The following is a 23,733-nucleotide window of genomic DNA, read 5'->3' on the forward strand; positions in this document are numbered from 1 at the left end:
TGAGGAAACGGAGGCACAGAAAGGTTAGGGAGCTTGTCCAAGATCACACATCCGGTAAATGGTGGAGCCAAGCTGTGAACTGAAGTGGTCTAACTCCAGAACCCACCCTCTAACTTGGATACTTTCTATTTCTGTTATTTTACATGAAAGACCGTTCAACATAATCCAGACACCTTCTTGATATGGTCGTCAGGGAAGATAAATGGGAGGAAGGTCTTTTGGAAACTATCCTACTTAGCATACTCATGTCTTTTCTCTCCGGCTTGTTCTAGGGCATGGTTAGTGACCCACCCATCCTCACCAGAAGGGGGGCTCTGGAGGAACCAGCCATCAACTCTCATTTTCAAAACTCCATAGCTACCAGCAGTGAGGGAAGCACCTTCTTTGTTTTTTATTTTTTATTGAGATATAATTGACCTATAGTGTCCATTTAGGGTAAACAACCTGTTGACTGTATGTGTGTGTGTGCATGTGTGTATTGCAGTATGCACCATAGGGTTAGCTATCACATCACTTAATTATCATTTCTTTTTTGTGATGGGAAAATTCTCCAGCATCTGGGTCAGTTATCTGGCACTTCTTGATTCTTCCTTCTTTAATGGTGGTCCTATTGCCCCATCACTCACCAGAGCTGGGCGCCCCCTCCAGGGTTTTTCGTAAAGTACAAGTCTACCTCATGCACTCAGCCCCCAAAGGAAAAGCTGAGGCTCTTTGGCTCTAAGCTTCTCCCGGTGGTTTTAAAATGATACAAACAAAGGAAAAGCATGTGACATCTGGACTACAAAGAAAGTTTCAAGATTTCATCTTAATTTTAAGAGATTGTAAAAAGCATAATTGTTCGCTCCCAGCCCTGATAATAATGTTTCAAGGGAGTGTTCCCTTTCTGAGTCGTTCTCAGCAGAGACAGTCAGTACTCAGTATTTTCACGTATACTGAATTTTAGGATGCCTTCTGCGGTTCAATCTATATCTTCCCTCATTTTCCCATTTCCCTCCCTAGGACTGTAATCCCACAGTCTTAGAACCCCAGAACAAGAAACAACCTGTTCACTTGATCCAAGTCTGGCACTTCATAAGTGGGGAAACTGAGACCCACGAAGAAAATTATTTCCCTATGGTCATATAATGATAAAAGCAGTGAGAAATTAAGGGGAACCTCTCTAGTTGTTTCCTCTCCTTCACTTAATTCATGAAATTTCTTCCACATTTCCTTTCTTCAGCCTTTATCATTTCCTTCTCTGTGCCCCAGAGTGTGGCCAGTACAAAGTGCACACCCATCCCAAAGAAGTCAGTTCTTCCTAAGATTGTAACATGGACACATAAAATCATCAGAAAAATAGCCCAAGGCAGCACCTGTTTATTTATTCATGTATTTATCTGTATATTCATTCAGAGGAAACATTTATTGAACATAGTGGTAAGTCAGAAATATCCTTTGCTCTGAAAGAGTTTATAATCAACTAGGGAAAAAAAGATGCTCAAATAATTACTATTGAGTTGTATAGATTTAATGTGTGCCTATTTAATGGCCCTGCCTGCAGTGTCCTTCAAGGCTGGTAGGGTGAATACAGTGATCAGAGCACTTGGGACGTTTGGTTGGATTTAAAAGTTATGGCCTTCTTCCCAGAAAAGAGCTAGCAACTCACTTTTACAGAGCACCTACTCCGTGCTGGGGTGCTTTACATTTAATTATCACAGCAACCTGTAGGGATAGAGAAACTGAGGCTCAGAGAGGTCAAGTAACTTGTCCAAAATCACCCGGCTAGAAATTAACAAGAGTTTGGGCTCACCTCAAACCTATATGACTCCAAAACCTGAGGTCATTTACTACTGACCCTCTGCTGCCTGCTCTCCCCGCCTGGCTGGGAATGTCCTCCACTAGTGGCCTTATTTGTGTTAACTCGACCCTCGAGTTCAAGGGAATGGCCTGAACTAAGGTGACACAGAGATACCTTGCTGTGGTCTCAGAGGAGCGCGTGGCTCCAAGGGGAGCTGATGTCATACCGATGTGTACAGTGGGGCACTCGTGTGGAGGGACTGTTCTCTGGCATTCAGTCATTCCTGCTTCCATGTGTTCATGACACTTACTGAGCCAGGCAAGCACAGGGCACTGGGCACACAGCAGCATGTTTGTTGGGTCTTCTAACACGGGTATCTGAAGCTGACTTGTCCAGAGCTGGAAGCAGCAAAGGGGGTCAGCGCTCCTTCTTCAGCTTTTGTGTCAAACAATAGCAAATAAGACTTTTCCCCTGTCCTCAAGGACACCGCTTCATGCTGCTTTGATCTCGTCTGTCCCCTAACCTAGCTTAGTCTTTCCTGGAGGGGGAACCTCCGCAGCTGTGCCTCACTTCCATCCAGAAAGCCCACAAACACAGACTGGGATTTCCAGTCTTATTGTCTTCCACCCCCAACTAACTGTCATAATTAGGGTAGAATTTAGCCAGGTCTATGAGAGGCAGTTGAGACTCTTAGAAGGTTGGAGCTGTGACTGCAGGGCAGACTGTATGGTACAGGTAATGGAGTAGTACACCTGCAGAGAGAGATCGGAATGAGCCACACTAATCAGAGAAGCTTCATGGAACATCAGCAGCTTTACGACAACTAAAATGTACAGCCTGTGGGCAGACCAGAGCTGGTGGAAATGCTGACACCCCTGAGCCGGCCAGCAATTTGGTTGCTGGGAAAAGTGCACAGGCTTTCTGAGCAGAAGGTTAAGGAGTGAGATGCTGTGCCCTAGAAGAGAAATCCAGTACTGACCTCTGACCTTTTAGAGGTCAAGAGGTCAGCAGATCAGCCACCATCCTCTTTCCACACTGGGATTTCTGGCGCCATTTATGTGCTTGCCCAGGAACTCAGACAAACTGGGAAATTGAGGAGGAAATCCAAATTGTTCCTGAAGTGTTTTCTGTCTGGCCAGGGGTGGCCATCAGAGCAGTGACTGAGGAATTGCCACATTATTCTGGTACTTTTGCTTAGAAAATCACTGCTTCCTGTGACCGTCTTGTTACTTGATGGGAATTTTCCCCATTAGGCCAGAATGCCAGCTATAGGAGCCCGCAAGTCTGGCTGCCAGAGCCCAGCACACCGGGGGGAATCTCCCGGTACCAGACCTAGGAAGGGAAGGACCTTAGAGGTCCGCCCGCACCTCCTGGCTGGAGTTCTTTCCACAACTTCCGTGCCAAGTGGCATTTCAGTGACTACAGAATCCCTTCCAGTGACCCAGCGCTTGAAATCTCTACCTTATATATCACTGGAATTTGTGTCTTGCTGACTTCCACCTGTTGGCTCTACTTTTTCCTCCAAGGCCACATAAAATAAGTCTACTATATTATTCCTTGTCCACAGAACAGGCCTTCAAGTCTTTGAAGAAAATCATTATGCCTCATTCCCCTTGGCTTTCTCTTTTCCAGGCTCAGTATTCCCACCTTCTCCAATCCATGGTTTCCAGTTGCCTCACCTACAGGATACTTTCCCCATCATGCTTGTGAATCCCTTCCCAACTCCTGCCCCAGAAGAGTGAGTCATTCCCTCAGGCATATCTGTGGTGGGGCTGTGGTGTGAGGGCTTTGTGTCCACCCTTCCACTGGCTGCGAGGTCCTGGAGGGAGGGACCATGTCTTCTCCAGGCTCTAACTGGACTCTGGCTCCTACCTCCCCCATTTCCCTGTGACCTCCCCCATCACTCCTCTCTCACCTCTCCTCCACGCTATCTCCTTTACTTCATAGAGACAGCCCCATCTCAAAAATGAATCCGTCTTGGGGCACCTGGGTGGCTCAGTTGGTAAGTATCCAACTCTTAATTTCAGCTCAGGTCATGATCTCATGGTTTATGGGATCAAGCCCTGTGTCCAGCTCTGTACTGACAGCACAGAGCCTGCTTGGGATTCTCTCTCCCTCTGTCTCTGCCTCTCCCCTGCTCTCCCTTTCTCTCTCTCTCACACCTCCCCCCGCCAAATAAATAAACATTTTTAAAAAATGAATCCTTCAGTCCCTCATCCCCCAAAGGCTGTCATCCTTTCCCTACTTCATAGCCAACCTTCTTGAAATTCATAATCACTGACATTTCCTCCCCATTTACCTTTCAGCCCTCTGCAGTCTGATCCCCCTCCACCACTCTCGTACAGGTAGTCTGGAAAAGGTCATGAATGACCATCTAAACGCCAGCTCCCACAGACACTTCGAGATCCCCTTCTCACTTGACATCCTGGCGACATCTGACACTCCTGACCACGGCCTGTCACGTGGCTCCTATGGCAGCTGCTGTGCTATCTCCCCCAACTACCTCCCTTCCTCCCCAAGCCCCACCCAGGCTCCAGCTCTGTTTATTTTCGTGCAGCCCCCGGAAGGCCCCCTCCTCTCATTCCACATGCATGTGCCTGAGACACCTTTCTTCCTCCCCTGCCCCACGGCAGTCTGCCGGTGAACCTCTGCTCCTCCTTCGGGCCACACCTGCGAAGCCCTCATTGCCTTTCCCTCCAGCAGACCTGCCTGCTCCCTTAGAGGCCTCCCACATACCTAGCATGTACCTTTACCATTACCCTCGCCACAGTGTGCTGCGGCTGCTTTATCTTTTTGCGTCCCCATCAGACTGTGAGATCCTTGCGTTTGCCTCTATAATCTGGTAACGTACGGTGGTCCCTTGCTCACCGTGGGCACTTAGACATGTTTGCTAAATTGAATTCTTATGTCATACCTAGGATGGTTCCTGACACAAAGAGAATACCCTGCTGGATACATTTCTTTAGTAATTGAAGCTGAAATGTCAATAAATAGTTGCGATGCAATGTGGTACATAGGCTGTGATAAAGATCTACCCAGAGTGTCATGGAAGTCCAGAGAGGAAGAGAATTAGTACTACCCTGAGAATAGGGAAAGCAACATGACAAGAAAGCCTTCCCAGAAGAGGTGACATTTAAGCTGGGCCTTACAGTTTGAGTACGAGTGGGCCTGGGTGAGAGGGGGCCTGCTAGGCCCTTGAGCAAAAACACAGAGCTGTTCAAGGACCCACAATAATTGAAAGACAGCAAGATGTGTCTAGGGTATGGGAAGACATGGGCAGGGTTCAGGCATTAAGGTTGGGGCCAAAGTGAATACCAGCCAAGGAGTTTGGACATAATCCCAAGGGCGGTGGGAGCCCCATATGGATTTTCAAAAACTAAGTGTTCTGCACAGATTTGTGCTTAGAAAGATAGGGAGGATAGATTGGGGGAAGGGGAATAAACCTGGAGGGGGTGAGATTAGTTATTATAGGATCCATGCCAGAAGAGACAATTGCAGTAATCCCAGGGAGAGATGACCTTGCTCTGAATTCACCCAGCCCTACCTGGTACAGAGTTCTTTGTGTGGAGACTTGTGTCTGTCAGCATGTTCTCTGCCACACATAGGTGGGGAGGGTGGGACACTGGGTAAGGTCTCTAGTCAGATAAGTGTAAAAAATGCTGGGTTAAACAGGTGTCTCAATGCAGGATTTTTTAGAGCCTTCAACATACACTGCATTATACTATATGTAACATTCAGAGTTTCTCAAACATATTTAGCCACAGAAACTTTCTGAGAACCTCTCAAGAGACTAGAGTTTAATGGAATATATAAATTTTTTAAAAAGACCAAGAGCTTTCATAATTCTGTTAGCTGTAGTTCCTGGAAGGAAAAAATAAATCAAACACATAGCTTTCCACTAGGTGACAGCTAATGTGCTCACTGAGCACTCTGCTGTGAGAATGTTGTATGTGTGGGTTGGGCGAGCAGAGAGGGCTCCCCTGGAAATATGTATGTTGCTTTTGGTCATTTGGTTTGGAGACAGGCTGAGCAAATTCACCTGCTCCTCTCAGGTCCCTTGTGTTTATTCAGGCCTGAAAGAGGTTGGACCCAGGTATTTGAAAGAATGACAGGTCCTGACCTCTGGAACAGAGAAACCAGGTCTACAGAGCCAGGAATGTTCTCCTCTCACCACGTCCCTCACAACATTCCATCAGCTTGCTGGGGGGATGGACAGAGCATCCACCTCAGAATCTCCTTATCCTGGGGTGGCTGCATCCCAGATGGCAAGTACCTGGTTCTGTCAGTCTTGACCTGGGTCTCGTCCACTGTCATACAAAGCTCACTAGGGTTCCCAGAGACAGGTTGCCATTTTCAGGCTTCCACTTGCCTGAGCACTGGGGGTGGAATTGAACAGCCATCCATCATCCTTGGGACTTTAAGTGAACCCTGGCCGTGGAATGCCTTCCCTGGCAGCTCCAAGGCCATTTCCCAGCTGAGTCCCTAAGGTGGAAAAGTCTGGGCAGCTCCGTGTGTGGCTTGGGGAGGTGCCTCTTTCTCCATTGCAGGAATTCTCCCCTGGAGAGACATCAGATATTCCTCAGCCCCTGCCAGGGCTTCAGGGTGAAAAGTTCAAAAGTGCAGAAGGGGACAGACCAGCAGGAGCCTCCCCGGTGAGGGGCAGCTTCCAGCAGGAAGAAAGGTCAGCAAGAGGCTGCCAGCACTAAAATCAGAAAGCTGCCCAGCCCCCTGAATAGTGTGCCTGAAAAGGTACCCTTCTTAGGGTTCCTCTGCTCCAGCCACACTACCTGGAGGGTACCTGCCTCAGCCGTGTTCATTTAGCTGGTTCGTTTAGCTGTGTCTCGGCTCAAAACAGACTCTGAAAGACTCACTCTTCAGCTTTTCCTGACACATGTTGCTCTTCCTGAGAATGGTCAAACCTCCCTACTCTAGACTTCTAGAAAAATCTGAGTGAAGCTCATAGTGTTTCTACCCCAACTGTCCATTAAGTAGCTCATGCTACAGCTCCACCACTCAGAGCAGGAAACTGAGACCCAGAGAGAGAGAGACTCACCCAAGATGCAGAGCTTCTGTCAGAGACAGAGAACACGGTTTTCCTGTTACCCAGTTGAGTGTTTTCTTACCACACGGCCCCGTCTTTCTCAAGAGAGAAAGAAATCCAACATTATTATCTATTTAGTTGTATCTTTTACAAAATCACACTGCTGTTAAGGTTGAGTTAAAGGCATCATATTGCTATGAAGATAAGTTCTAGAGTCAGAGCTGGATTCAGATTCCAGCTCCACCAGTTTGCACCTGCAGTAGAGTTTATAACCCCTGGGCAAATAACTTCACATCTGTAGCTCAGGATTCCTTCTCTGAAACAGCACCTACTTCATTAAGTCATACGAAAATTAATTGAGATAATGTATGGTAAATAGCTCAGCATGATGCCCAGAGGGGAATAAGCACTCAATAAACTTTAGCTCTTTGTGTTACTGTTGTTAGTAGTAGCGCATTTTAAGTAATATCTAAGGCAATTACAATTAACGTTTAAATTGGTGTTTTGGTCCATTACCTGTATTTGAACGTTTATGGATGAAATGAGAACAAATTTTTTTCACCTAGACCATTTAAATTTTCACTTTGAAATTTTGTGTTTATCTTAAGGGCTTTTAATTAGATTAACAAGTTAGCAGGCCAACTAAATCTCTACCAACTCTTTCATACATCCACCCCTTCCTAAACATTTATTGAACAACTCAAGTATCACCTTTTCATAGGTGCTCAGTGATGCTTTGGGATGGGTGAATAGACAGATGGATGGATGGATGGATGATGTTGAGAACAACTGAAGTAGCCACCTTTGGTTCACACCAGCCAGTGGTTGGGTTTTATGAAAAGCCATGAGGGACTGAGAGACTGGAAGAAAATGGTTAAGGGCCCAAAGGTCTCAATGGAGACAAAGAACAGGTGTAAGGTGCAGTAGGAATGAGGAAGGCAAAGGACAGGCTGTCAGAAACCAATATAGACAGTATGACATTCTGGAGTAGGAGTGGTTCCTGGTGAAGAAAGGTCCAAGGAGTAGCCATGTGGATGGGTATCTGAGGTGGACAGGAGTTCTGGAGGTCCTTAAATCCAAGGAGGTGTGGGAACTAAGTCTAGGTTATCAGATGGACAATTCACATAGCACACTGCACATTTTGTGCAATTCCAAGTTAGGATTAAAGTGACCTGAATTAATGAAATTTTACTCTATTTCATCAAATTGCTCACTGGGGATGTTCCCTTATGTAAAACTGAATGTAGGAGGGGGCCAAGATGGTGTAGTAAGAGGACTCTAAGCTCACCTCATCCTGTGGATACAACTAGAAAACACTCGTGTCAGTGCAAATAACCCAGAAAAGGACCTGAAGACTAGAAGAACAAACTCCGCAACTAAAGGTAGAGAAGAGGCCACATCGAAGACAGTAGGAAGGGTGGACACCCAGTGGGGATCTAAATGGACCAAGGCCACCCATGGACAGAGGGAGCTTTGAAGAGGGAGAGAAATAGACTACCACACCAAGGAGCTAGCACAGGGACAACAAATCCCCAAAACATTTGGCTTTGAAAGTGAGAGGGGCCAAATTTCATGAGTTCTTACAGATAGCAAGACTTAAAGCTTGGAGTTTTAAAAATCAGAAGGCTCAGCTCTCCAAGAGCCCAAAGGGCAATAGGAAGCTGAGTCCCTGCACTTAAAAAGCTCTACAAACAGCCCCCATAGAAGCAGCAGTCTGAAAACGCCTGGGGTAAACATGAGGGAATTTTTTTTTTACACATCTCAGAGCAGGTCTTGGAGGGGCAGGTCTCCCAGAGGGACTTCCCAGGAACAAAGGAGCTAACCAGCTCCATCTCCCTTCCCCACCCCCTTGCATAAACATATAACCACCTATGGGAACCAGCACAGTGGCAACATTCACTACCTAACTTGTGTATGCCAAACCCTGCTCCCCCTCACTTTGGCAGATCTACCCTTCCCAGTCACCCTTGCCTCAGTCCAGGCACTGCAGTCCCCGTCCCCCAGAATACCTGCACAAATCTTGCCAACACCATTTCTCTGGACTTGGGCTTTTGCAGGGCCTCTGTCCCTAGGGTGATGGCTGTAGGCTCTGTGGAAGCCCAAGGCTCACATTGTTAAAACTGCACACCACACCCTGAAGCCCTGGTCCCAGCAGTGGCCCCACCTTATTAAAACTGCATGCCCCACCTGGGCCAGGGACCAAACTCTGCCTCCAATAGTCAGAGCCTCTGCAGATGACTGGACTGATGGAAAAAAGGCAGCCAGGACTCAACAGCAGGGCACACACAACACACACAGGAGACAACCCTGAAGCACCGGTTCTGATGAACAGAGGACACTGCACTGCATGGCACTAAAGGACCTCTTCTTCATAAGGCTATTACTTTCACAGAGCAGAAGATGTAGCTGACTTTTTCTAATACACAGGAAACAGGAATATGGCCCAAATAAAAGAACAGGACAAAACCACAGCAAGACACCCAAGCAAAATAGATAAGATGCCTGATAGAGAATTTAAAGCAATGATTATAAAGATACTCACTGGACTTGAGAAAAGAGTGGAGGACCTCATGAAACCCTTAACAAAGAAAAAGAAAACATAAAAAAGAACCAGAGATGAAGAGCACAATAGGTGAAATTAAAAATACACCAGAAGGAATAAAATGGCAGGCTACAGGAAGCAAAGGAACATATTAGTAACCTGGAGGACAGAGTAAGGGAAAGTAATCAAAACGAGAAAATGAGAGAAAAAAATTATGCAAAATGAGAATAGACTTAGGGAACTCAGAAACTCCTTTAAGCATGGTAGCATTTACATTATAGGGATTCCAGAAGAAGAAAAGAGAGAAACTGAAGATGGGGGGAAGGGGGCTGGCTGGCTCAGTTGGAAGAGCATGCAACTCTTGACTTCAGGATTGAGAGTTCAAGCCCCATATTGGGTATAGAGATTACTAAAAAATAAATAAAATTTAAAAAGAGAGAAAAGGGGGCAGAAAATTTACTTGAGGAAATAATAACTGAAAACTTTCCTATCTGGGTAAGGAAATCGATATCCAGATCCAGGAAGCACAAAGATTCCCCCAGCAAAATCAACCCAAGGAGGTCTACACCAAGACGCATAGTAATTAAAATGGCAAAAAGTAGCAATAAAAACAACAACAACGAAAAATTTAAAGCAGCAAGAGGAAAGACAGTTACATAAAAAGGAAACCCCATAAGGCTATCAGGAGGTTTTTAAGCAGAAATGTTCCAAGCCAGAAGGGAGTGGCATGATATAGTGAAAGTGTGGAAAGGGAAAAATCTGCAGCCAAGAATATTCTATCCAGCAAGGCTATCATTCAGAATAGAAGGAGAGATAAAGAGTTTCCAAGACAAGCAAAAGCTAAAGGAGTTCATGACCACTAAACCAGCCCTTCAAAAAATGTTAAAGGGGACTCTTTGCATGGAAAGGAAAGACAGTAAGAGTTAAAAAAAAAAAAAAAGGAAGCACAAAAGCAGTAAAAATAAGTATATCTGTAAAAATCAGGCAAGAGACGCACAAAATAAAAGAGTATGATACCATATATCAGAAATGTGGTGGGGAAAGGAGTAAAGAATAGGCTCAAACTTAAGCTACCATCAACTTAAAATAGACTGCTATATATAGAAGATGTTATGTACAAACCTAGTGGTAACCATGAATTAAAATCAGTAATAGATATGCAAAGAGGTGAAAGACCTGTACTCTGAAAACTATAAAATTGATGAAAGAAATTGAAGACAACACAAAGAAATGGAAAGACATTCTATGCTCATGCCCTGGAAGAACAAATATTATTGAAATAGCTACACTACCCAAAACATCTACAGATTTAATAAAATCCCTAACAAAATACCAACAGCATATTCATTTTTCAAAGAGTTAGAAAAAACAATCCTAAAATTTGTATGGAACCACAAAAGATCCCAAATAGCCAAAGACATCTTGAAAAAGAAAAACAAAACTGGAGGTATCACCGTTCTAGACTTTAAGTTATATTACAAAACTGTAGTAATCAAAACAGTATGGTACTGGCAAAACATAGGCACATAGATGAACAGAATAGAAAGACCAGAAATAAACCCATAGTTAAATGTTCAGTTAATCTTCAATAAAGGAAGCAAGAATAAGCAAAGAGAAAAAGACAGTCTCTCTAACAAATGGTGTTGGAAAAACAGGAAGGCAACATGCAAAAGAATGAAATTGGACCACTTTCTTATACCTACACACAAATAAACTCAAAATGCATTAGGGACCTAAATGTGAGACCTGAAACCATAAAAATCCTAGAAGAGAATATAAGCAGTAATTTCTTTGACATCAGCCGAAACAACCTCTTTCTAGATATGTGTCCTGAGGCAAGGGAAAGAAAAGCAAAAAATGAACTATTGGGACTATATCAAAATAAAAGTCTCTGCATAGCAAAAGAAATAACCAACAAAACTAAAAGACAACCTACAGAATAGGAGAAGATACTTGTAAATGACATGTCTGATAAAGGGTTAGCATGCTAAGTGTGTAAAGAACTTATACAACTCAACACCCAAAAACCTAAAGAATCCAAGTAAAAAAAATGGGCAAAAGGCATGAGCAGACATTTCTCCAAAGAAGACATACATATGACCAACAGATAATGAAAAGATGCTCAACATTACTGATCATCAGGGAAATGCAAACCAAAATAACATTGAGATATCGTGTCACATCTATCAGAATTGTTAAGATCAAAAATTCAAGAAACAACAAGTATTGACAAGAATGTGGAGAAAAAGGAACCCTCGTATGCTGTTGGTGGGAATGCAAACTGGTGCGGCCACTGTGGAAGACAGTTTGGAGGGTCCTCAAAAAACTAAAAATAGAACTACCCTATTATCTTATAATCACACTACTGTGTATTTACACAAAGAATACAAGAAAACACTAATTCAAAGGGATATATGCACCCCTGTATTTATTGCAGTGTTATTTACAATAGCCCAAACCATGGAAGCAGCCCAAGTGTCCATCGATAGATGAATGAGTAAAAATGTAGTATATATACACAATACAGTATTACTCAGCCATAAAAAGAAATCTTGCCATTTGCAACAACATGGATGGATCTAGAGAATATAATGCTAAGTGAAATAAGCCAGCTAGAGAAAGACAAATACCAAATGATTTCACTCCTGTGGAATTTAAGAAATGAAGCAAACAAACAAAGGGGGGAGAAAAAAAGACAAACCAAGAAACAGACTTAACTATAGAGAACAAACTGATGGTTATCAGAGGGAGGTGGGGGGGGGATGGGTAAAACAGGTGAAGGGGATTAAGAGTACACGTTTCATGATGAGCGCTGGTGAATCACTATATTGTACACCTGCAACTCATATAACACTATGTTAACTACACTGGAATTAAAAAATAAGTAAAAAATAAAAAGTAAAAAAAATTTACTCATAAAAAACTGAATTTAATATGAAAGAGTAGTAGTGCATTGAACAAAGGTATTTATAATTCTGCCTTATTTTTATCTCAGATTGGTATTGCTTAAAGGTCAAGTGTGTGTGTGTGTGTGTGTGTGTGTGTGTGTGTGTAAGAGAGAGAGAAAGAAAAAGAACGTGCATCGCATTGCTTTGTTATCTGACCTTTTCAGCATTTTAGCTCCAGGCCAGTCGTGGAGCAACACTGGGAGTCTTGTGAGGATTATATATAGCAAAATGTCACCAGCAACCAAAGACATTCTGTCCCCCTCCCAATCCAAATACTTGAAATTCACACCCTGGAAAAAAATTCACAGTAAATTTTGGGTCAGCAAGAATAGCACTGTATTTGTGCATAGGACGTTTTATTTTTCAGTTGTATTCACTGTAAAAGGAGAACAGGGCTGGATGGTGGGTTGGGAGATACAGAGAGCCCCCTTCCCCACCCCAAACAGCACTTGCTCTGTGAATGAATAGGAATTGTGGCCAAAATGACATGTGTGCTTAGCAATTTACAATTTCAGAATAACCCCAGATTTTCATCCTCACAACAGCCCACTGAAGTTGGCCAGGCAGATATTACTGTGTCCATTGACAGACGGAAAACTGAGGCAGAATAAAGGAGTGAAGGGATAGATGTTAGACCATTCAGAGCCAGGTGAGGCCCACAAGCCTGCTGACCCATGCCCGGCACTCTTAGTACTGGACTATGGCAAGTCACAGCCTCTCCATTTCTGCCGCTATGACATGAACCCACCTCCAAGTCCCCCCACCAACAGCTTTAACTTGCTAAGGTTCTGGAAGGACCATGACAGGAGCAAATATTTACCTGCTGCTGGATTTCTACCATATAGGGTAAGCCAGGCACAAAATTATGAAGTTGAAATAGAAGTTTCTGGGCTATTTCAGGACTACTCACCCATCATAGACAACAGCCTCATTGGAAAGATGCCCCGGGTAGCACAGGAAGCCCACCAGGTATGCGCCCCACCCACATTTTCTAGCAGGGTCATAAATCTTTCTTTCCACAGCTGGTCCCACACGGTCCTAAGCCTGTAGTTCACACCAGGTTGGGAGTGACAGACCCCTTCTCTCCATCTCACCCTTCAACACTCCTGGCTGGTCAATCAAGGCACTTTTTCTCAATGAACATGAACTTAATTAAATATTCGACACAAATGGACCCATGAGATGAAATTTTTTTGTCTGTGCATTAGGTAATTTTTAATAATTTGTGTCATGCTTGTTTCCAAGAAAAGACACAATAGATCAAAACTATCAAAATGACGATCAAAAGCAAGAATGGAGTAATGGGAAGGGTGTGTGCAGAAAGGCTGGCCTGATGCTGCCTTCAGCCCAGGAGCAGAAAACTGAACTCTCAACTTTCTCACAATGTCAACAGGAAAAATGGGTTACAGATACAGCCATTTTGTAGGAAAGACAAACTTTCCCTGACCTTGAAATCTAGGAGTGAAATCTAGGAGTCAGTTGTAGCATAGTTTTTAAAAAGGCACATCACGCAGCTTAATGGGCATTGTCTTCACCCACCCAGGCATTGTTTCTCAGAGTTCTCTAGACTGTGAGAATCCAAACAATCTGGGGTGCTTGATAAAGATGCAGATTCCTGTTCAGCATGGTGACCACAGTTCATGGTTCCTACTGAGTCGTATACTTGAAGTTTGCTAAGAGAGTTTTCTTAGATGTCCACACCACACACACACACAACATGGTGTTGCTGTGAGGTGATGCATGTGTTAATTAGCTTGGTTGTGGTAATCATTTCATAATGTATATCACAGTATCCCACTGTACATCTAAAATATGTGATTTTTGTCAATTATGCCACAAGAAAGCCAGAGGGAAAAATATATATACATTCATGAGCCCTGCCCCAAACTCACTAAGTGAGAATATCTGGAGGATGGGCCTGGTGGTCTGTATTTTGAACAAGCTCACTAACTGATGTTCTATACCTGCACATTGGTTAGTGGAGGAACTCCAGGTATCAAGACTCACCCAGAGAGATGTTTGAAGGCTGCAGAGGCTCTCCAGGCCCCCAGGAGTTGGAAAGTCGAGGTTTCTTCACGCACTTGGGCGGGTAGTGAGCTTTCTGCTAGAATTTCAGATGGCCACAGGCCCCATCTCAGTCTCTCCATCACCCCTCAGGGTCTGCCATCCATAACTCATGGTAGCCACCAGCCTACATTAGAGACAAAAATATGGGCTCAGCTGACCCACCAAGCCTCGTGTTCCTACTCTCTCCCTTCCCCATCCTCATTCTTAATGGGGAAAGCAGAGCCAGGGAGTCCACGAGCCATCCAAGTGGCAAAAACCCCACTGAATGAGCCATGTCACCCCCCACCATCTGTCCTGTGCCTCCCCACTCCCAGGGCAGGTTGGGATCTGCCAGGGACTGGCCTTGGGGAGACAATCCTGAGTTCTTTCCTTTCCCTTCCCACAGGTTTGGAATAAATTGCCTCATCCAGTTTGAAGACTTTGCCAATGCCAATGCCTTCCGCCTGCTCAACAAATACCGCAACAAGTATTGCATGTTCAATGATGACATCCAAGGTAAGTTTCCACCCCACCTGACAAAGCCACCAAGGACTCATGCCTTCTCACAGATTTCCCCTGGATGCCCAAGTGGGGGCACCTCCTAGCTAGTTTGCTGCCAGCAGCTGTGGAAGAAAGAGCATTAATGTTGGATTCAACTCCCACTTGGCTAAATTTAGTTCTGTGACTTTGAAAAAGTCCCTTAACTTTGCTAAGCCTCAGTTTCCTCGTCTATAAAATGGACGTCATTACTGCTTCAAAGGAAAGTAAGAATTATGCGATTTAATACATGAAAGAAATACTAAACAGTGCTGTCATTTTCCAGCTGGTTGAACTTGGGCTAATCATATCTCTGAGCTATAGTCTTATCATCTAGTCAATGTGGATGATAATAACTGCCTTAGGAGATTATTATGAAAATTTAAAGAGCTAATATATGGAAAGCACTAGCACAGAGGATTCATCGGACCTAAGCATCAATTACCCTAAAAATGTCCTTCCCCAGCCCCAATAGCTCGCTCTTGGATTTTCCAAATATTAGGTGCATCTCTGTCAGAATCAGGACAGTCCCTTCTCTTAACTTGGCTAGAATGTGTGTTACTCAGAATGATAACTGTGGAAGGCATTGATGCCAGGGCCCCAGGGTGCTCCAAAAGCCAATAGGAAGCATTTTCTAGTTCAGGATCAACTTGGTTACTTGGTTACATAGAACTTCTGTTCTATGGACCAGAAGTATCTGAAGGCACTTGCTTCTTGCTGTGGAGATGCCAGTATGTGAAACTGGAAGGGAAGGGTTGGGGGGGGGGGGGTCCCTCATATATCATCTCTCCTGATCCAGGCATTCTCAGTAAGAGCACTGGGAGCTATTCCTAATGTTTTGTAAAAGTCAACAGAAACACTGATGACATGTAGTTAGCATCTAATAGGGGGAGTTTGGCAAGCAGAATGTTTTAAAACCAAAGATGCATGTCAGGACAAGAACAAGTTGGTGGGGGACAGGTGTTGGTCCTTCCTTGGGAGTAAAAGATTGGCCAACCTTTCATTTTGCAGATGAGACCCAAAGAGGTCACAACTTTTCATCAAATGAGTTAGGGTTAAACCTAAGAGGGTTCAAACCCAGATAATAATAGCTAAGGTTTAGAGCTGAACATGTATTATACATCAGACACTGTTCTAAGCACTCTACACATTTAATCCTATGTGATCTTATTATCTCTGTCTTAAGAATGAAGAAACTGAGGCACAGAGAGTAAGTAATTTATGCAGAAAGTAAGTATAGAGTTGAAATCTGGACCCTAAATTCTAAGTACATAATCACTCATCGTACTGTTCCCAGACCATACTATTACAGAACCAAATGTTTCTTCCTTTCCTGTGGCCCACATTAAGAGCTAAAGAAATGTGATGAATGGGGTATGTTTTTGGATTGGGCATACATTTTTAAGAGGCAGGATAGCACAGTTTAGCATATTTTTAGATAATTAAGATCAAAATATATGAGTTCAGCCCTTGAAGAGTGGGTAGCCAGAGAGGGGAGACCCAGTAAGGGAGAGCTGACATATGGCAACCCCCCAACCTGTCACCAGTCTGTCACCCTAGATGTATGGGCCTGGGAAAGCCCAGTATTACCCAGAGAAGTGGGCACTCTGCACAGACAGGGCAGCACAGTCCAAGAGCAATGGTTGGTGGCAGGAAGCATTCCTGCCCTGCCCTCCTGCTGGTCACCTCACTGTCAGCCCCGTGGACAGGGGTGTGGCCACAGCCCTCAAGGAAACACCTGCCGGCTAGCCCCTGACCGGCTCCCCCGTCATGGCACTCACTCATGAGTCAGAGGCAGGACAGCCATCCCCCTGAGCCCACTGGGCTGCCAAGACCAGAAGGTGGGAGTGGAAAACAAGTCCATGTGGGTGGCACACCTGGTGCAGACTCCAGATGTACACACACACACACACACAGTCATGTGTGTACATCCTCATAAACAGGGGGATACATCTGGACCCTGCAATCCACCTGCCTCCACTACCCCCCACTGCTGCCAGAAAGCACCTCTAAGATGAAACTATGGCCGTCAACCCCCTCTTCATGAGCAAGTTCACGCTGCCCCACTGCAAGTATCAGGCCTCGAGGATCTGCCTCTTTGGGCCCTACTCCACCCCCACTAATCTCTCTGTCCTCTGACCCACTGTTACGTTTACTCCTCTAACCCCTTTCCTTGTCAGTTCTCTCTGCGTGTGAAAGTTCTGCCCCTTAGTCACTCATATGTACCTTTCAAGACTCAGCTTAAGGGTGTCCTGTCCCAGGGAAGGACTCACAGCAGCCTTTGCTCCCCCAGTCTGATTCAGGTGCCCACCAGGTGCTCCCACAGTCACCTGTGCTCCCCTGTCAGTTCTCTTACCACACTGTACCCCAAATGTCCACGTGGAGTTGTCTGTCTCCCCAGAAGACAATAAGCTTCCAGAGGCAGAAACTATGTCATCTATTCTCATTCCCCAGTTCCCAGCACAGTGCCTGGCACATTCTAGATGATTCATAAGTATTTGGAGAATGAATGAATGAATGAATGAATGAATGAATGAAGTCTACACACACAAATTGACATTCTCATAAGCATACCCGCCAATTCCCGTGGGCATGTCTACCTTGGACACCTGCCCCTGCAGCCTCTCTCTTGTCCAGGTCATCATACATGTACTTACACAGTAGTGCCCCCCACATGTGCTTACACTCAGATGGATTTACATCGTCGTGTGTACACATGTAGCATTTTTAATTTAGTCAATTCATTGTTAAATTCATTGGTTTTGATTTCCTGTTCATAGCCAGTCCCAGCAGAGTCTATTTCGCTCCCAGGCAAAGCTGGATGAAATAGTTTTCTGGGTCCCACAGCAGACAGCAGAGGACTTTCCCATTCTTTTCTCAGCAATTAAAAACTAAAGCCATGCATCTGAAATGTGTGATGAGAGCCAGCGAATAGTACCAGAATGTCAGGAGCCCTGTAATATCAAGTCTTTGATAGGACAGGCTGACTGTTAGGTAGGAGCATGTAAGTAATAACAGTAAAGAGGTGGAGGTGGAGGCACACCACCCAGATCTTCCTTCGAGAAAAGACTTGATGCCCCAACTACTGGCAGGGCTGTCAGCTGCCTCGGGCAGAGTCCCAGCTCCAGAGCTGCCTCGCCCACGGTCCTGCCCTGCCAGGGATGTCCTCACCCCGTGATGAGGGAATATAAAAGCCCAACCACTTTGGTCCAATGCGGGACAAGTCTGAGGGGACATTGAACTCCAGAGCTCCCCCACAGGGTTGGCTGAGGCTTTGGGGACTGCATCACAGCCCAGCTTCTCCTCTGCTCCCTCCTGCTTTCCCCCTGCCCCACCCCTTTCCCACTCACTTCCATAGGTGCCAATCCCAAGGGCACTTCTTGGTAACATCCTGAACACTCTACATGTCTCAGAATGTGCTTCCCAGGGAGCCCAAGCTGTGCCAAATAATATTTTGCATGCACAGAGAACTTTAGGTGTGAGCTATTTTTTTAATCCATACTGCCTCGTAACTTCCTGGCAACAGCCCCCCACCCCCTCGGGGAGGACAGACATTGCTGTCCCCTGTCACTGGTAAGGAAACTGGAGTTCAAGCATTAATTTTTGCTCCAGGTCACATAGCCAGACAGACACAAAGTGGGACTAGAACCTAGTTGTTTCTGACTCACAGTTCTCCACTCCCATGACATCAGGCTGCCTATTTCCCTGTGTGGGTGAGGCGGTGCAACGAGTCTTCTTGCTAAGGATTAAATTCCAGATCCCACATAAGTGGGGATATCACTAGTCTCCAGAAGCCTGCTGCTCCCATCTTTCCCATCCCCTCCTCCCCTGGTTTACAGACCAAAGAGGAGATCCAGAGAGGGAAAGGGGCTTGACCACACCATCAGCTGGTTACTGATGAGTCCAGGACCAGAAGCCTATGATGTGTGTTCTCAGTGCTAAGTGGGCAATTAGGACATTGGTGAGCAATTCCAGGACTCAGGGGGAAACATGGAAGATGAAGCTCATGCTTAATCTTTAACTCCAAATACAAAGTTAAGAGAAATGAAACATAAAACTATATAGCCATGCTCAAAAATAGAAAAAGGAACACCGTATGCAGAATTGAAAAGGGTTGAGAGGGAGGGAGGGCAGAAGGGAGGGATGACCGTGGCAAACAGACCCCAAAAACAAGTTATATGTGGTTGCTGGGAACAGACCCAATGCACCCCAGCAGGACTCCCCATCGGAATCTACCTGAAACCCCACATATGGGAGGGGCTAGAACCAGGCTGCCACGTGAAAATGACACTGGGGCCATGCTGCCGGCTCCGAATACCGGCCCAGCATCACATCCTTGGTGGAACAAGGAAGGTGGGACTGAGGGCTTGAGGATCACAGCAGACAGCTCCAAGAGGGCAGGGCCATGCCTGGAGCTGAGCAGGAGCTCCAGCACATAATTTGAACTGTCTCCCAGCCAGTCCGGCTGTACCACACACCTTGGACTCACCCCACAGGGCTGACCACACGGTGGGGCCTCTGGAAACCCAGTGCTGGAAGGGTGAAGCGCTCCCCAGGACTGCTGACGGTCTCCTCTGTGCCCACCCCAGCTGGCTCACAGAGAGCCTCAGCCACCCCAGGCTGGTCCTCGGTGAGCAGGGCTGCTCGTGTGCTGACATACTGCTGGCAGTCTTTTCGGGAGACTTTGGAAAAGACAGAGGCTCAGGTGACTTGTTTCAACTGGGACCAGAGAAGCCTCCCTGCTCTTAGGGGAGGAGGAAACTGGAAGGGGGGGACAGCATAGGAATGATCATGCTGGAGGACAGGCCAGCTGCCTTCTTCCACAGAAGCCAGATCCAGGATGCTGCTGGCCTAGTGACCATGGACCTCCGGCCCCCACTGCTAGCTCCTCACACAGTGTGGCTCGGGTGTGAAAGTCTAGCTGGCCTGTCCAGTCCACAGCATCCTCCTACCCCACCGGCCTGCCCTGGACCTGCACTACTCCCGAGTCCTACCACATACCTGGGGCCAGATGGCCTGTCAGTGTGCCCTGTGGCATGTCAGGCCATCATCACCCCCCTCACACTTTCAAATTTTAATTTGTGAGTCTGAGTGCTTAATAGTCAGGCCTTGTATTGAGACAAGCCTAGGTCTGAATCCCCATTTTTCTCCCTTTGGCTTTGGCCACTTGACTTAAATCCTCACAGCCTTCTTTATCTGCAAAATGTACATCATAGTATTAACAGCCCGAAATGATAATCGTCAGTATGTACAGAATGACCAAGATGGTTTTAAAAGGCCAGCATCTATTCTAGTTGGCTGGACTTTACACCAACTTTACACCAGAATTACCCCAGTTTATGGCACCAGGTCATTATAAGGACAGGAGTCATGTATAGGCAGGGACAGGCACATAACAGTACTTAGTTCTGGTACCTAGTACAAATACCTCTGGTGCATAGTATGCTTCTGGCACATAAGTATGAGAGGGAGGGAAGAATGGTTGGTACCCAGGATAGAGGCGCTTTGGTGGAGGTGAGGAAAGAGATGGGTGTGAGCACAGATCTGGGCAAGCCTGAGAAGGAAGCAGGACGTTTATCCACCTTCCACATATACCCTATTCTTCCAACCCATTGAACTCCTCACGGTTCTATGAATTTTCTGCCAACTCTGTGATTTTGAATGTGCTGATCCCTTTGCCTAGAATTCTCTTCTGCTCTTGGCTGACTTCTGTGTGTCCTTAAAGTCTCAGGCTTCACCTCCTCCAAGGTACCACACCTAGGGCCAAGCCTGTCCCACTGGTGTCTGGCTGATCCCACCTTTCTCCAGAGCTCAGGAGTCACCCACTTTGCAGAACGCTTCTAAGTTCCCCAGAGCTAAGTTTGTCATGATACCAAAGGGGCAGATGGGAAGGAGTGGCCAAGCTCTGAAGACTGTGTCCAGCTGATCTGTCCTGTTTACCAGACACCAGGAGTTATTTCCGGCTCTTGGGGGTCTGCTGCCCTCTTTCCTACACCATGGCCACACACATGGAACAGTACTTCCTGGCCTTTCTGTTCTCTTTCCCTCACAGTGAGGCCTCCCCTGGCCTTTTCAACCTTTTCTCTCCACAGCCTTCCTTTTCATGAAGCCCTGTGTTCTGTGCCTGCTCTTCACTTACAGGGCCGTCTCTAGCCCTGAGATTCCCATGGGTCTCTTACATCTGATCCTGGCTCCTCTGTGACCTCCCATTAGTCTGCTGCATCAGGTAAAAGCCCAGAGAAGCAAAAAGCTGGTAATTACTCTTTCTGGTTCCTCCAGAGTGTGTCTGAATAGGTCTAACCCATCTTCTGCATGGGCCAGGAACTGCCTTCTAGAGGGTCCAGCAGTTTCAGAAAATTCTCCTCATGACACAGAAATAGGACTGAAGTTGTTTAGAAGGCCTTTGCTTGGTATCATTAAGGGAACTTGAATTTTTCTGAACATATAAGCTGTTAACTACCTACAGACAGACTGTTCTATTTATCCTTATATCTGCAAGGCCAGGTGCAGTGAAGGCCCAGAAACAGGCCCCAGACACACTAATGAACAAGTGAGTGACGGTAGCCAGCTGCTTTGGGAAGGTAATTATGCAGATCCTGGAAGCAGGCCTAGCCTTGCAGTGGACAAAACCCAGTCCCCCAGGGCCCTAGGCCTCCAAAGCCACTTTGAGCAGACCCTGACCAAGTCTAACTCCCTGCCCTTCTCCCTGTCTGGGACAGCAGTCTCACCTCACCTACAAAATGGCTAATTCTTTCCCTTTTCTCCAGTAATCTGTTGTTCACCATGGAAGTTCCCTATCACTTCGTCAAATGTGACTATTAAAAACAGAATAGAAATTACATTTTCAGCTCATCCTTTTGTGCATTTCCTGAATGGACAGCCTCTAATCCTCAGTTTGCAGGAAGTATAATTATGGAAGCTCCCTCTAAAGAGGAAAACTTGTTTTTCTTTCATTGTGAATGGGAAACAGCCAGTCACACTTTAGGTAGCCCGTGGCATTTATGGGCACAAGCCATGTTCAACAACATCCCTGCACCCCTGGGTTTCTTCAGGTGGTTACCTTCAGAAAGCTAAACAGCTTCCTTCCTCTCCACTTTTAATTCCCTAACACGTTACCCAAGAGCTGCCCCAAATGAAAGTTAATGATGGAGATAACTGTATTTGGCCAACTTTATAATATGGGGCTCAAGAACTGCTGTTCTTCCTCTTGAGTTCTGGTGTATAATCAGGGTAACTTGCCATTTCACAGGGTAACTTGCCTCAGAGGAAGGTTCCAGAAAGGAGAGCATGAAGAAGTAGCCAGCGAGGTATCCGATGAGTGTGGGGCTCCAGGAGCCAAGTGCAGAAGGAGTTTCCCAAGGGAAAATAAGCAGTAGTATCCAATGCTGCTGAGAGGTCAAAGAAGAAGTGACTAAGGACTGACAACCGAATGTGACAAGGTGGTGGCACGGTGACCTTGTCAAGAGGTGGGGACAGTTGATTGACTTGACTGGTTTCAGGGAGACTGAGAAAAAAGGAAACAGAGGCAATAAGTATACACAGCTCTTCCAAATAAGAACTAGGGTAGGACTATAGAGAGTCAAGAGGAAGCCTTTTTAAAGATGGGAGCTTGATGACATGTTTGTGTGCTGATGGCAGTGATCTGGTAGAGGAGAAATTGATGCAGAAAAAAGGAGAGAAAATTACAAAGGAGAGCAGGCAAAAATGATGGGACCTGACACACACCTGGTGGTGGCTTTAGCTAGGAGCAGGGACAGTTCATTGGTGGTAACGGGAGGAAACACAAAGCAAATGGATATGGAGGAAAAGGGTTTACAGACTTGGTGGTAAGAGGATTCAGAAGTTCTCTTCTGACTGTTGCTGTTCCCTTTGAACCCCACTTTCCACTTCTGAGATGAGGAGAAAACGGAGCTCATAGTACTTGTTTGGTAGTTATTTTGTGAAGATTAAATGAGCAAATGCAGGTAAGCACATACATAGCACAGAGTCAAGGTCACAGTGAGAAGGATCAATAAATGTCAGTTGGCTTTCTCTCCTCTCATCGAAATGTTCCCTTCTTTCCTATCAGGTTTCCCATTGTTTCGTGTTCTCCACCCCTGCCAGAGCCATTGACATCCACTGCCTAATTCACTTCTTTCTACCTCCACCACCCCTCAGTTCTCCCTCAAGGAGAGCTCATAATGCCCCACCTGCTGCCTACAAGTCCAGACTCAGGAGAGGCTGGCTGAGCTTCATGGGCCACGAAGGGGTGGAAGCAGCACTGCAGGTATCCCTGCTCTGCTTCCAACTGATTGACTGAAAGGGGCCCCAGTTTCCTCACCTGTGTGCTTGGGGTAGGTCATGCTCTCCAGTCCCCATCCAGCACTGGATTTCTGCAGGTAAGCCCAGATAGTCAGCTTGCAGGTTCTAACCACAATAGATCCCTGGCATTGGAGAAGGTAAAGAGCCATCAAGCAGTGTCTTCTCTGATGGAATATCTTTGGCGCCATCTGGTGGCACATGTTTTGCACATCTCCTTGCCGGAGGCAGATGTCCCAAAATAGAATCAGATGAGCAGAAGACTCCCTCTCTATCCAGTGGAAGGAAACTAGTACTTCAGCTAGAGAAGTCGTCTAGTTCAGTGCATCGCAGACTTAAATGGCCATATAAGTCATCTGAAGACCTTTTGAAATACAGACTCTGACTCAGTAGAACTAAAATGAAAACAGCTCTTGGGGGCCAGAGAGTAGGATGGGTGGAGTTGTTTCCAGAAAGAGAAATGGGGACTAGCTGACACAATAAGTGGACTTCAAGAAAATAAGAGACCAAGGTATTTAGGAATTTAGAGGAGCACCATACCATG

General features: G+C 45.8%; 1 protein-coding gene across 3 annotated transcripts in view; it reads left to right on the forward strand.

The window, feature by feature from the left end:
- ME3 (malic enzyme 3) overlaps positions 1-23,733 on the forward strand; it is a 184,715-nt gene that overhangs the window by 146,649 nt on the left and 14,333 nt on the right. For all 3 annotated transcript variants that reach the window (XM_043579987.1, XM_043579986.1, XM_043579989.1), the window contains one exon: positions 14,761-14,870. In XM_043579987.1, the coding sequence (XP_043435922.1) occupies positions 14,761-14,870 (110 nt within the window). The remainder of the gene's footprint in view (positions 1-14,760; positions 14,871-23,733) is intronic.

The sequence above is a fragment of the Prionailurus bengalensis genome, chromosome D1 (assembly GCF_016509475.1).
Source record: "Prionailurus bengalensis isolate Pbe53 chromosome D1, Fcat_Pben_1.1_paternal_pri, whole genome shotgun sequence".
In the NCBI taxonomy this organism is placed as follows: domain Eukaryota; kingdom Metazoa; phylum Chordata; class Mammalia; order Carnivora; family Felidae; genus Prionailurus; species Prionailurus bengalensis.